This window comes from Zootermopsis nevadensis, unplaced genomic scaffold (genome assembly GCF_977971745.1).
Source record: "Zootermopsis nevadensis isolate Lab colony 2312 unplaced genomic scaffold, Znev_1.0 Znev_ptg000004l, whole genome shotgun sequence".
Lineage (NCBI taxonomy): Eukaryota > Metazoa > Arthropoda > Insecta > Blattodea > Termopsidae > Zootermopsis > Zootermopsis nevadensis.
Window position 1 is genome coordinate 8241190 of NW_028259136.1, and position 12072 is coordinate 8253261.

Sequence of the window (12072 nt, forward strand, 5' to 3'; positions counted from 1 at the left end):
AAAGTGACCTACAATCCGCTGTTCGCACCCGGAAGAGTGAAACAATTTTCAGTGTAACTGAATGTCACTTTTTCCTTATGTATTTTAACCTTGAATAACGTCTATAAAATCAGACGGAAACTGTAAGACGTAAGGTTACTTTTTCAAACGCCAGTAACTCGAGACTTATGTAAGATAGAGAATATAAACCTGTATGTAAATTAAAGAGTAAATAAAGGGCTTTTTCTACATGATGTTGTCTTTATTCTATAAATTGTTGAAACAATTACCCAAAACATGTAATAACTGCACCCTCGTTCCTTAACTTCAACCGCTCGCCACGTCTAAAGCGTGAGAGTTAGATCTCGACATATTGCGAGTGAAATACGTAAATAAACACGAGATTTTCGAATTTGCAAACAGATTTCAGCTAACTCTCACGGTTTAGGAGTTTTGGCCATTTATTTCGTAACAAAGAACGGTTCTAGAGCGAGTGTGTGGAGTACAAGACGCAACACATAGACAAGATGGCGGCGGATGACGTCACGTATAGACAAGATGGCGGCGGATGACGTCACGTATAGATGAGATGTAAAGGTATATATATTGATGTGTAAATAAAACTTTATTTCAGTACAAATATACTTTACAGTTTAACGTTATTGAACGTTAACTAGGGAAATTGGTTCTACTGTCAATTTTATTTATGAACCGGTCATGATTAGGAGACCCGAGCATCTCGTGGAGGCATTCAAATGTGATCTTGATCTCGCGATTGGTCACTTGGCTCAGCATTGGAAAAGTCCATTAGGAAAAAGATTATTCCTTCCATGCTATGAACGAAACTAATCGGCTTGTAGAGCTGAAAGCCTCAAGGGGAGACGAGATATTCTTTTGTCCGTCCTCTGACCTCAGTGGGCCCCTGTCGTCACTTCGATAACACGTGCATATTCTCACAAATCATGCACAAAAGGCAGAATTTTACTATTCGCCCTTCAGTTCCCTTTCATTCATTCTCTACTCCGAATATCCATTACTTTATTTTAAATCTGCAGAAAGTAAAACAGAGGAATCAAATATTTCCACGCCTTTGCATCTGGTCACATTCTACGGGCTTCGTTTCAGGGAAAGTCTTTCAGTTTTCTGGGTTCGTTCCCTTTCCTCTCATTATTTTCTTCTTCGCCTTGTACTCTTTTCCTAGTACAATTCCTCTTTATCTGCTATTTGCTTTTCATGACCAATCCCATCTGAAATTCCCCTTCTCTCGAACCGCCCACCCACTAAACCGAGGGCCAGCATGAAACAGCAGAGCAGAGATTCTGCGCAGAAGATATATAAGCACCGAAACTGCTCCTGACAGAAGCAGACTGCTGAAGCTGTGGTGACAACGAAATAATAATAAAAATAGAATCATTTGTGTCGACGAAACAAAAAAGGTAAATAGAATCTAATTAAATCACGTATCCTCGTGTGTCTTAAGCTTCTTCACGCCAAATAATAGGTAAGGCAAACCTCTAGAACAAGTGACTTTCGAATGCGAATAAAACTTTTACCGCTGTGTTAATCAGTTCCTTAACTATCCACTGGAAACAATTTTTTTTTCTTAAAAAAATAAGGATTAATTTGTTCCTAAAACGTCTGATTACAGGTAGAAACGTTTATTTCGTCAAAATTCTCAAACTTTAGTTTCCGAAGGTCGACACCCTAATTCTTTGGCTCCTTGTTTCCGCCGAGTCATCAGGGTCAAGATGGAGGGCGAGTCTACTGTTAATGACCCGGACCTAGTGTCATCATTATCATCGTAATTCACAGATAACTGCGTTACGCAGTCCACCGAAGCGAAACAGCAACAAAACCGGTTCATTGGTTTTACAGTGTATAAATTCGCACGAAATGTTATCAACTTAGGGCGGACAATTTAATTCAGCACAAACCCTAACCTAACCTGTGTATTTTCCATCTGAACCAGGCACGAGAAAAAACAATTGTCGATGTTCGTCTTCTGGGTCGTTTCGTCGTGCGGACTTCTAGTCAGATACCAATGTTTCGGAGGAGAATTCTGCCTCCATCTTCAGAGCTGTAAATTCTCCGTGGTGACAACCTAAAATCTCATATTCAAATTTTTTTTCTCCAAAAATCGCATATATCACAAATAAGACCTGTTTTTTTTCTGTGTGCCCCGGCGCATTCTGGTGGCTATGAGCCGAATCAAACAGCGATCTCGGAAGTACAATTCGACTGTATACTGCGTGTTGCGTCTCATATCTTTCCAGGCGCCCGTTGCCATGGAGCCGATTACTGTATTTTTGGCGGCTGGTCTCATCGGCATCGCTGTCCTGATTCTGCTACGGGCTGATAAGAAAAAATCCGAAGTTGCCAGTCGGGTCAACAAACTGCGTGGGCCAACAAACTACCCTATACTTGGCACTGCACCGCCCCTAATCTTTCTCAAGAGAAATGGTGAGTGAACTTTGTGTGTGTGCCCTCTTAAACCTGACCGCGATTTGTTCGCACAGAATTCTTCCTCCAGACCTCGGCTCTGGGGCCCACCCAGCCTCCTATCCTATGGGTACCGGGGTCTTTTCCCGGGGGTATGGTGTGGCCAAGGCGTGACGCTGACCACTCACTCCCCACCTAGTGCCGAGGTCAATGACCCCCCCCCCCCAAGCGCCTACATTAGCATTTAAAGGGACGACTTTAATTTAATTTACTGAGGTCAAGGCGAGACGACACTTCACACCTTATCCTTAGACACGAAATTGTTTACATTATTTAAAACTAACTCCACAAAGCGCCACGTCACGTCGAGTAGCTCAGTTTATTATTTCCGCTGTATCAAAATATAAATTTAATGCGCAATAGAACACAAGATACTTATAAATTGTTAATAGAATACAGAGGAAGTTAACAGTTTTCATACACACGTTTAAGAAACATGCATCATCAGCAAGCTAAATATTACGTGTTGCGACATGCCAGTTTACAACAGTTTCGTCATGTTTCTATTCGTAATGCTGTCACTTGAATCCTACTCTAACGTAATGATTTTTATTTCTGTATACATCCACAAATGGCATGTGATGATAATACATCACGGATATTACTATAATCGCTAAATATTACTGGGGAAAAAAAAAAAAAAAAAAAAAATCAAATTCGAAATTTGTTGCAACGTGCCCCGGTCTCCCCTGCCCAGTTCCACAGGGTTTGCTGGACAATTCACTCGAATATGGCCTGTCGCTTTCGCAAAAGGTCTGTACGAAGTAGCGCTACTTGTGTTCCCTTGTTCGCAGAGATATTCAAGTACGTCTTGACGATCAGCCGCGTGTTCAGTCCGATTTTCCGGACGTGGACTGGACGCATACCGCAGGTACACCTTCAGAGGCCGGAAGACATCGAGGTGAGGAACGAGAGCTGCCAATGCACATTCCTCTCCTAACTTCTTTGTCTGTCTCCAATTCCTTCTTCTTCCTTCGTAATACGTAAATACGAGGCGTGTGGTTTTCTGATTCAGGTGATTTTAAGAAGCAGCGAGCACCTGGACAAAGCTCACTTCTACAGGTTCCTGCATCAGTGGCTTGGAACGGGCCTTCTCACATCCACAGGTGCGCCTTAATGTCCTCTTTCACTTACAAGTTCAGTCGCTTTAAAGCCCGAATCTCATCTGCATAGGCTAACATTTAAGAATCCAGTCCGTACCGCGAAGAAAACACCACGCTTCACCATTACAAAGACCAACTGGTTAACCTTGTTTAAGGAAATAATACGACTAAAACGCTAATTAACCTTTGGAGCCGAAGCTCTTTCAAATGAAACTTAAGAATTCAGTCCGTACCGCGAAGAAAACACAACCCTTCACCATTACAAAGATCAACTGGTTAACGCTGTTTAAGGAAATAATCGCTGTTTATAACGAGACACGCACTGCGTGCATAATATTTAAGAATCCAGTCCGTACCGCGAAGAAAACACCACGCTTCACCATCACAAAGATCAACTGGTTAACGCTGTTTAAGGAAATAATCGCTGTTTATAACGAGACACGCACTGCGTGCATAATATTTAAGAATCCAGTCCGTACCGCGAAGAAAACACTACACTTCACCATTGCAAAGATCAACTGGTTAACCTTGTATAAGGAAATAATACGACTAAAACGCTAATTAACCTTTGGAGCCGAAGCTCTTTCAAATGAAACTTAAGAATCCAGTCCGTACCGCGAAGAAAACACTACACTTCACCATTGCAAAGATCAACTGGTTAACGCTGTTTAAGGAAATAATTGCTGTTTATTCTGAGAATCATACGAAATACATAAATGAAACACGAAGAATTATTTATTGTTGAAGGAGGTGGTACATATAGTTACCACTGTGCTTTTAGAACGTTAAATATAATTTTAGTTTTGCAGTCGGTTGAACGGTGTGTGGACTTGTACTGAAAATACCAACGTTTCGGAGCGACACACACCCTACTTCGTCAGGGCTGAAAGTGATCGTCCGAAACTTTACAAGTCCGAATGGCATTACAACCCAGAAGATCAACACGGACATCTTCACCGCTGCTAACAAAAATGTCTCTTGCTTTGCGGAAGTTTGGCGTGCTTTATTTGGCAACTATTGTCACCAGGTCAGAAGTGGCACACCCACAGGAAGATGATAACGCCGACTTTCCACTTCAAGATCTTGGACAACTTCGTGGAAGTGTTCTCGGAGAAGAGCGAGATTTTGGTCACCAAATTGCAGAAGGAAGTCGGATCTCAGGGCTTCGACGTGTATCCCTACATCACCAAGTGCGCATTGGACATTATCTGCGGTGAGAAAATACGCCCCATTCTCTGTGCATTGACACGCCATCTTAAGTTTTCTTAATTTAAAAAAAAAATTAAGTGCGCTACTGAAGACTTCATTCAAAGTCTGCTCTGTTCCAGAGACGGCCATGGGGACTCCCATCTACGCTCAGGACGACAGGGGATCGGACTACGTCAAGGCTGTGTACGAGTAAGTACGTTTTCTGAAAACATCGTTCCTTTTCTTGCTACGTCACTTTGCCAGGTTGTGAAACAAGGAACATTTACAATACTTTTATTTTCCGTCGTTTACACAAGCTTATTGTTAAAATCATATAAAATTTCACATAAAATTGTTACATTTTAAAATTGACGACATGTTTCGATATACAATCTTATCATCGTCAGGTCTATCAAAATTAAAATTAAAATCTGGTGTATCTGTTGCTCTGCTTATATTGTTTTTGTTTTTACTCGTTTTTATTACATCTCCAGGCTTCTTCGATTTTATTTTTGGAGACGCGCCTGGGTGCATATATCTGCAAAATCAATTTTAATTTTCATATCGTGATAAGGCTACCGAAATAGGAAATGGAATAATATTACTCTAATTTATAATATTTTAAGGAATTATTCAAATATATCGTATTACAAGCAAAATAAATGCAATCACAAAATATAAAGTATTATAACATACCGGGTTGTGTATGAGGTGCGTGTCCGTTGTTATTGAAATAAGGAACATTTGTTTCAAGGAAGAACTTGAAAGCAAAAATGCTTAAGAAAATATTTGAACCAAACCAAATGGAAGTGTTGATGTTGGAGGTTTTCTCGGTGACTTGCCCCATGTACAAGTCCGCTGTATCATATTCCAGCATGAGCGAGATTATAATGCACCGGATGCTCCGGCCGTGGTTACACCCTGACTTCATCTTCAAATTCACGACATTAGGGAAAAGAACTGACCAGTGTCTCAGAGTGCTCCACGGATTCACCAACAGGGTAACGTAATTAACCAGTCCATTTACCCTACACGGTGTCCCAAAAGATATACACACTTAAAGTTAATACTCAGTATTATAATTGTATAAATTATTTTGGGACACTCTGTATATAACGGGATATTATTATTTGAAATAATTCAAGAATCAGTAGGAGAACTGTATAATAAAGTTGCGTCTTGTTTCAGGTTATCCAAGAGCGCAAAGCGTCTCTTCAAGACTCGACACGCGGACAAACCTTTGCACCAAGTGGCGAGGACATTTCCATAGGTACAAAACGCGGTTTTAAAACAATTCTCCAGCTGAAATATTCTGACGCTTTAAAAACGTAATGATTAAAATATAAGCGGTATGATCTCGTATGTTTTGTATAGGTGTAAAGTTCGTCTCTCATTAAGAGAAAAAAAAAAGATTGAGGACGTCTGAGAAGTGTTCTGAGGGGGGATATTTGGACCTAGGTTGGATTTATAAACTCTTCACCAAATATTACGATTGAGCACATCAAAGGTGGATGAGATTGGCGGGGCATGTAGCGCGCATCGAGATATGAGAAATTCGTACAAAAATTTCATTCAAAAACCTCAATGAAAAGTACTACTCGGAAGAACGAGGTGTAGATGGCAGAATAGTATTAAAATAAGATCGCCCGAATTTTCTCCGTTCTCCTCTCCTTTCGAATCCTATATTCCCCTCAACACATTCTCGATTTGTGTGCAAGAGCGTCTCGTGGTCCACAACAGTAAAAGTCCGACACCACTTGTTTCACTCTTGCAGCCAAGAAGAGGAAAGCGTTCCTGGATCTTCTGCTGGAGGCGTCAGTCGACGGCGTCAAGTTGACGGACGAAGAACTGAGAGAGGAAGTGGACACATTCATGTTTGAGGTGCGTCAATTTCAGTTTTCTGAGTCATATCACTAATATCTCCTCGTGCAGATACGTACAATAACATTGTGTGTCTTCTCAGGGTCACGACACGACCAGCGCTGGGCTGTCTTGGGCTCTGTTCCTCCTGGGACTGCATCCACACATCCAGGTAAGCGTCTCCCTTCCAGGCCAAATGGCAAGTCCATGTTCCATGATCTTTGTAACGGTGAAGTGTGGTGTTTTCTTTGCGGTACGGACTCTGAGCTTCAATTAACCCCCCCCCCCCCCCCCCCAGTAGAAACCTCTAAATTATGCACTAAACTTCCAAATTAATAGCCTCAGAATTTTCTAATACACAATTTCAAAATTCCGTCCTTTTTCCAATTATCGCACTAACGTCTTCACTCTTACTTTATCCTTAACAGAAGGACGAGCGGGCATTGCCTGGGGACCTTCTAGCTATAAGATGCTCTTTCTCCCCCCCCCCCCGATATCGAAGTGTCTCTCACTTCTCCCCCCCCCCCCCCCACCAATTTCCTCTTTGTAAATTCTACTCTTAAGCGGCCCCTAGACGATCAATATTATTGCACAATAATATTGCGAGGTGCTCCAGACCGTACAATATTATTGTCCAATATTTTAGCTGCCGATTTTCAGTGTACATTTGATTGTTGTGCAGTCAACATGTTAAGTGACACAGAAGCCATCGCTGTGGCTGTGTGTTTGAAGAAGGAGAAAGCGAAGATGGATGAAGGAATGGTTCAAAAAAAAAGAGATGAGTACACTCATGAGAGCTTATTAAATGACCTAAGAGTGAGTGAACCAGGCGACTCTCGGAACTTTATGCGTCTAGATGGCGAATCTTTTGATGAACTGCTAAGAATGATTACCTCTCGAATTCAGAAAAGAAATACTACCATGCGAGATGCTATCTCTCCAAGTCAGCATTTATCTATTACACTACGTTATTGCGCAAATTAGTGCGCAAAGAATTGATTTTTTTAATCATTTCTTGTTTTTAAGCTTCCGGATGTCTTTCTTTGTATTTTTCAACGAGTAGGTCGTATTGTTCATTTTGTTTTTATTCCGGTTGCTGTACTCCTTACTCTTAACATTCCACAAAGCCGACAACGAGTGATAAACCTCTATAAATTCCAAAATGAACTTTAGACGACATCATGTTCAGCGCGCACCGACGTCCACGCCACTACGTCTGGGACAGAACTGAACGATATTGCGTAATACTGCCTACAGATGATGCAAACATTTTCCACATTGCGCAATAAATATCAAACCATTTTTCATTGACACAATATATTGCACAACCTTTCAATTCGTAACATAGACGATCAATATTATTGTACAAAACTGAATATTGCACAATAATATTGACCGTGTAGGGGTCGCTTACCTCTCTCTCTCTCTCTCTCTCTCTCTGAGCTTCAAAGGGACAATGACATTTTCTCCGGTTATCAGCAGTCACAGTTGGTTAAGAATCACCGATGTTTCGGTCGAAGCCCTAATGACGGAGACAGAAATGGTCCTTGAAACGTCGGTGACTTTTAACCAACTTGCATGGCTGATAACCCGAAAAGCTTTTGTTGATGTCTGTCACCGCGAAGGTACAGAACGTACAAACCCCGTGAGTTTGTCTCGCTAATTAAACCGCTAACAACTAAACGTCGTTGGAATCCCGGACAGGACAGGGCGTACCAGGAGCAGAAGAGCATCTTCCAAGGGTCTGACCGCTCTCCAACGATGAAGGACCTCAACGAGATGAAGTACCTTGAGAGGGTCATCAAGGAGTCCCTGAGATTGTACCCCAGTGTTCCGGGTATCGCAAGAACGCTCAAGAAAGACGTCAAAATAGGTAATGCACCATTAAAAATCGTCCCTCTACAGAGGCATCCTAAATTCTATTCACACAAAGACAAATAATCGAAAATCTGAAAACAGATACAAAGTTTTATGAACAATAATTTCGATTTTTATCGTCTTATAATGACCTGATACAGGCATAAGATGGCTGTCTTCTGGAATGCTTCACCGTGTAGTCTGACAGAAATTTACCTACGTTTCGGAGGTACTTGCTGCCTCCATCATCAGGGCGATATCCAGAAGACAGTCATCTTCGTGAAAACCTCAAACCCTACACATGATCCCTTGGTTTTTCTTCTGACAATGGCACCTTAAGCAGCTTCCTTCCACATCCCTGCCAACATGACACACAGTGGCAAAATGTGACATTCACTGTTTCAGCGGGCTACGATATTCCTTCCGAATGCACAATACTCGTCCAAATCTACGTCCTCCATCGGAACCCCGATCAGTTCCCCGACCCCGAGAAGTTCGACCCGGACAACTTCCTGCCGGAGAGGGCATCAAAGAGACACCCCTACGCCTACATCCCCTTCAGCGCAGGCCCCAGGAACTGCATAGGGCAGAAGTTCGCCCTGCTCGAGGAGAAGACGGTGCTCTCCTACATTCTACGTCACTACGAACTGCGTTCCCTTGACAAGAGAGAGGACGTCGCTCTGTTAAGCGAGCTCGTGCTGAGACCAGAAAAAGGATTAAGGCTCGTCATCACAGCCAGGTCGAGCAATGACACGTGACGGTTGCCAAGTAACCGTTTTCGTCACACCGTGTCTTCTGTAATCGTACATTTAAAATTATATATAAATGTGAGTTTAAACACAACGCCGATTAATTAATAAATAAATAAAGGAAAACGTGTTTGTTGCAGCTTATTTTTGAGATCGGACAATAAAGAAAACTTTAGACGGAGACCTAAGTGATTGTTTTATGTTATAGTGACAGGGATTCCCCAGTCCAGGGAATCCTCCATTCGCCAACAGAGGTCAAAACTTGGCGAATTCTTCACAACTGAAACGCCATTCATGCGATTCCACACTTGTTATTTCCATTTCTTCCCCCCTTCTTTCCCCTGCGACTAAACATTTCTGGGATTTTATCACTTTTACTGCTGATTCAAAACTTCAGTTTCGTCCTTTTTGTCAATGCGTCATTTCCATGTACTCATCATCATTTCCTAAAGTCCTGTTTTTTTTTTGTTTCCCCTAAAGTCCAGGTCTCACGTCCATGTCAGCACACTCGAAAAAAGGTTTAATAATAGGTTCCTCTTGCTTTGCCATCGATATCCTTCTGACCTCGGTAAGGCGTCAATCAAACTCCCCAGACAGCAGAATTCCCTGACCTGTTTCGCCTATTCTTACATTTGCCTTCATCCCATCCTTCTCCTGGTCTACTACCATGAATTTTGTCTTCAACTTCCGTAATGTTTTGTTAAATATTCCAAGCATCCTGTTCCGAATCTGATATTATTACAACGTCATCTGCAAAGCGGATTCTGTGCACCTGTTCTCCGTTAATTTTGATTTCTTTTGTTTCCTTTTTCATAATTGTTATTGCATCTTCTATGAACAAGAGGGCGATCTTGTCTCACTCCTCTTATTTTCGAAACTCTTCTGATTACAAAAGTTCAGAATCAGACGCCTTATCTCCAATCAAGAGTCATTTTACTGATTGTTTGAAAAAGCAACTTCCAATTAACCTCGCCAAAAGCCTTTTCCATGTACTAAAACACTAAGTAACACAAGGCGGGCACATTTCAGTCGCACAAAAACGTCTGAATCGTGCATCGAACACCACAGTCTAGCACAGCGGTCAGCCATCAGATTAGTATTCGTGAGGTTACATGTAATACAAAGCAATTATCCTTCCACACAAATTCGCTGAACGAAGTGTTACCCACAAAAAATATGAGAATGAGTAGGAGCTATACCTCTCCCCCCCCCCCAAGCGCCTACATGGCGTATAGTGGGACAGCTTTACTGATGCAACGTGCAAACCGAACATAAGTAATGAGAACGTTACGTAAGATCGTTTTCACTCTTTCACAGCGCGTTACAAAAACCCTCTCGGGCGATCAGCCGTTGTCACTACTGAGCTGACAACCGACGTTTCGGAGATTAGCCCAGTCACCGTCATCAAGGTAACAGGATTTTATAAAACGAGGAAGCTATACGCCATATTGATTTAATTTTGTGGTTAACGAAAATCAGGCACGAAACTTACTTACTTTCCGTTCTGACGAAGGAAATGGTCCCTCAAAAATATTTTTAAAATATTCAAAGAATCTGAGAAAACGATTACAGAATCGACACTCATCAAAATGATGAACGTTAAGTATTGAGTTATAATTTCTTTCATTGGAGGACAAGTGTTATTAAATTTTTCCAGGAAGTAAATTAGCTAACAAATAAAAAATAACGTATCATAAATTGCCAACCTGAAAATTAAAGTATACAAAACCTGTTGTTTTGTATGGGTGCGAAACATGGTCTCTCACTCAGAGGGAGGAACACAGATTGCAGGTGTTTGAGAATCGGGTGTTGAGGAGGATATTTGGGCCTAGGAGAGAAGACGATGGGGCGTGGAGAAAACTGCGTAATGATGAACTTAAAAATCTGTACTCCTCCCCAATATTGCCAGGGTGATTAAGTGGAGAAGAATGAGATTGGCGGGGCATGTAGCGCGCATGGATGGGACAAGAGGTGTGCGCCAGGTATTGGTCGGGAAGCCTGAGGGGAAGAGACCTCTGGGGAGACCTAGACGTAGATGGGAGGATAATCTCAGGCGGGATCTATGGGAGATAGGAGTTGAAGGAGACTGGATTTTGTTGGCCCAGGACAGGGTCCGGTGGAGGGCTTTGGTTAGTTCGGTGATGAACCTTCGGATTCGGTAAGCCATCTGGTTGGTTGGGTCCACTATTTGGGAAGCCTGAGGGGAAGAGACCTCTGGGGAGACCTAGACGTAGATGGGAGGATAATCTCAGGCGGAATCTATGGGAGATAGGAGTTGAAGGAGACTGGATTTTGTTGGCCCAGGACAGGGTCCGGTGGAGGGCTTTGGTTAATTCGGTGATGAACCTTCGGGTTCCGTAAGCCATCTGGTTGGTTGGGTCCACTATTTGGGAAGCCTGAGGGGAAGAGACCGCTGGGGAGACCTAGACGTAGATGGGAGGATAATCTCAGGCGGGATCTATGGGAGATAGGAGTTGAAGGAAACTGGATTTTGTTGGCCCAGGACAGGGTCCGGTGGAGGGCTTTGGTTAATTCGGTGATGAACCTTCGGGTTTCATAAGCCATCTGGTTGGTTGGGTCCACTATTTGGGAAGCCTGAGGGGAAGAGGCCTCTGGGGAGACCTAGACGTAGATGGGAGGGTAATCTCAGGCGGGATCTATGGGAGATAGGAGTTGAAGGAGACTGGATTTTGTTGGCCCAGGACAGGGTCCGGTGGAGGGCTTTGGTTAATTCGGTGATGAACCTTAGGCTGGGCGCAGACCAATGTACCAATTGCTTTCAGTGGAAGCAAGAACACTTCTGCATAGAGCTTTGCCAAAAGGACGTGTGCTACATT

At 42.6% G+C, this 12072-nt stretch overlaps 1 protein-coding gene across 1 annotated transcript; it reads left to right on the forward strand.

Moving 5' to 3' along the window:
* Positions 1–1259: 1259 nt before the first annotated feature.
* LOC110836418 (cytochrome P450 4C1) lies at positions 1260–9418 on the forward strand. The gene is made up of 12 exons (XM_087343085.1): positions 1260–1415; positions 2253–2439; positions 3273–3379; positions 3494–3584; positions 4609–4794; positions 4910–4979; positions 5644–5770; positions 5958–6039; positions 6544–6650; positions 6733–6801; positions 8334–8502; positions 8892–9418. Exons 2-12 carry the CDS (start codon positions 2265–2267, stop codon positions 9242–9244), a joined length of 1536 nt encoding a protein of 511 aa, XP_087199211.1. The 5' UTR covers positions 1260–1415; positions 2253–2264; the 3' UTR covers positions 9245–9418.
* The last annotated feature ends 2654 nt before the right edge of the window (positions 9419–12072 follow it).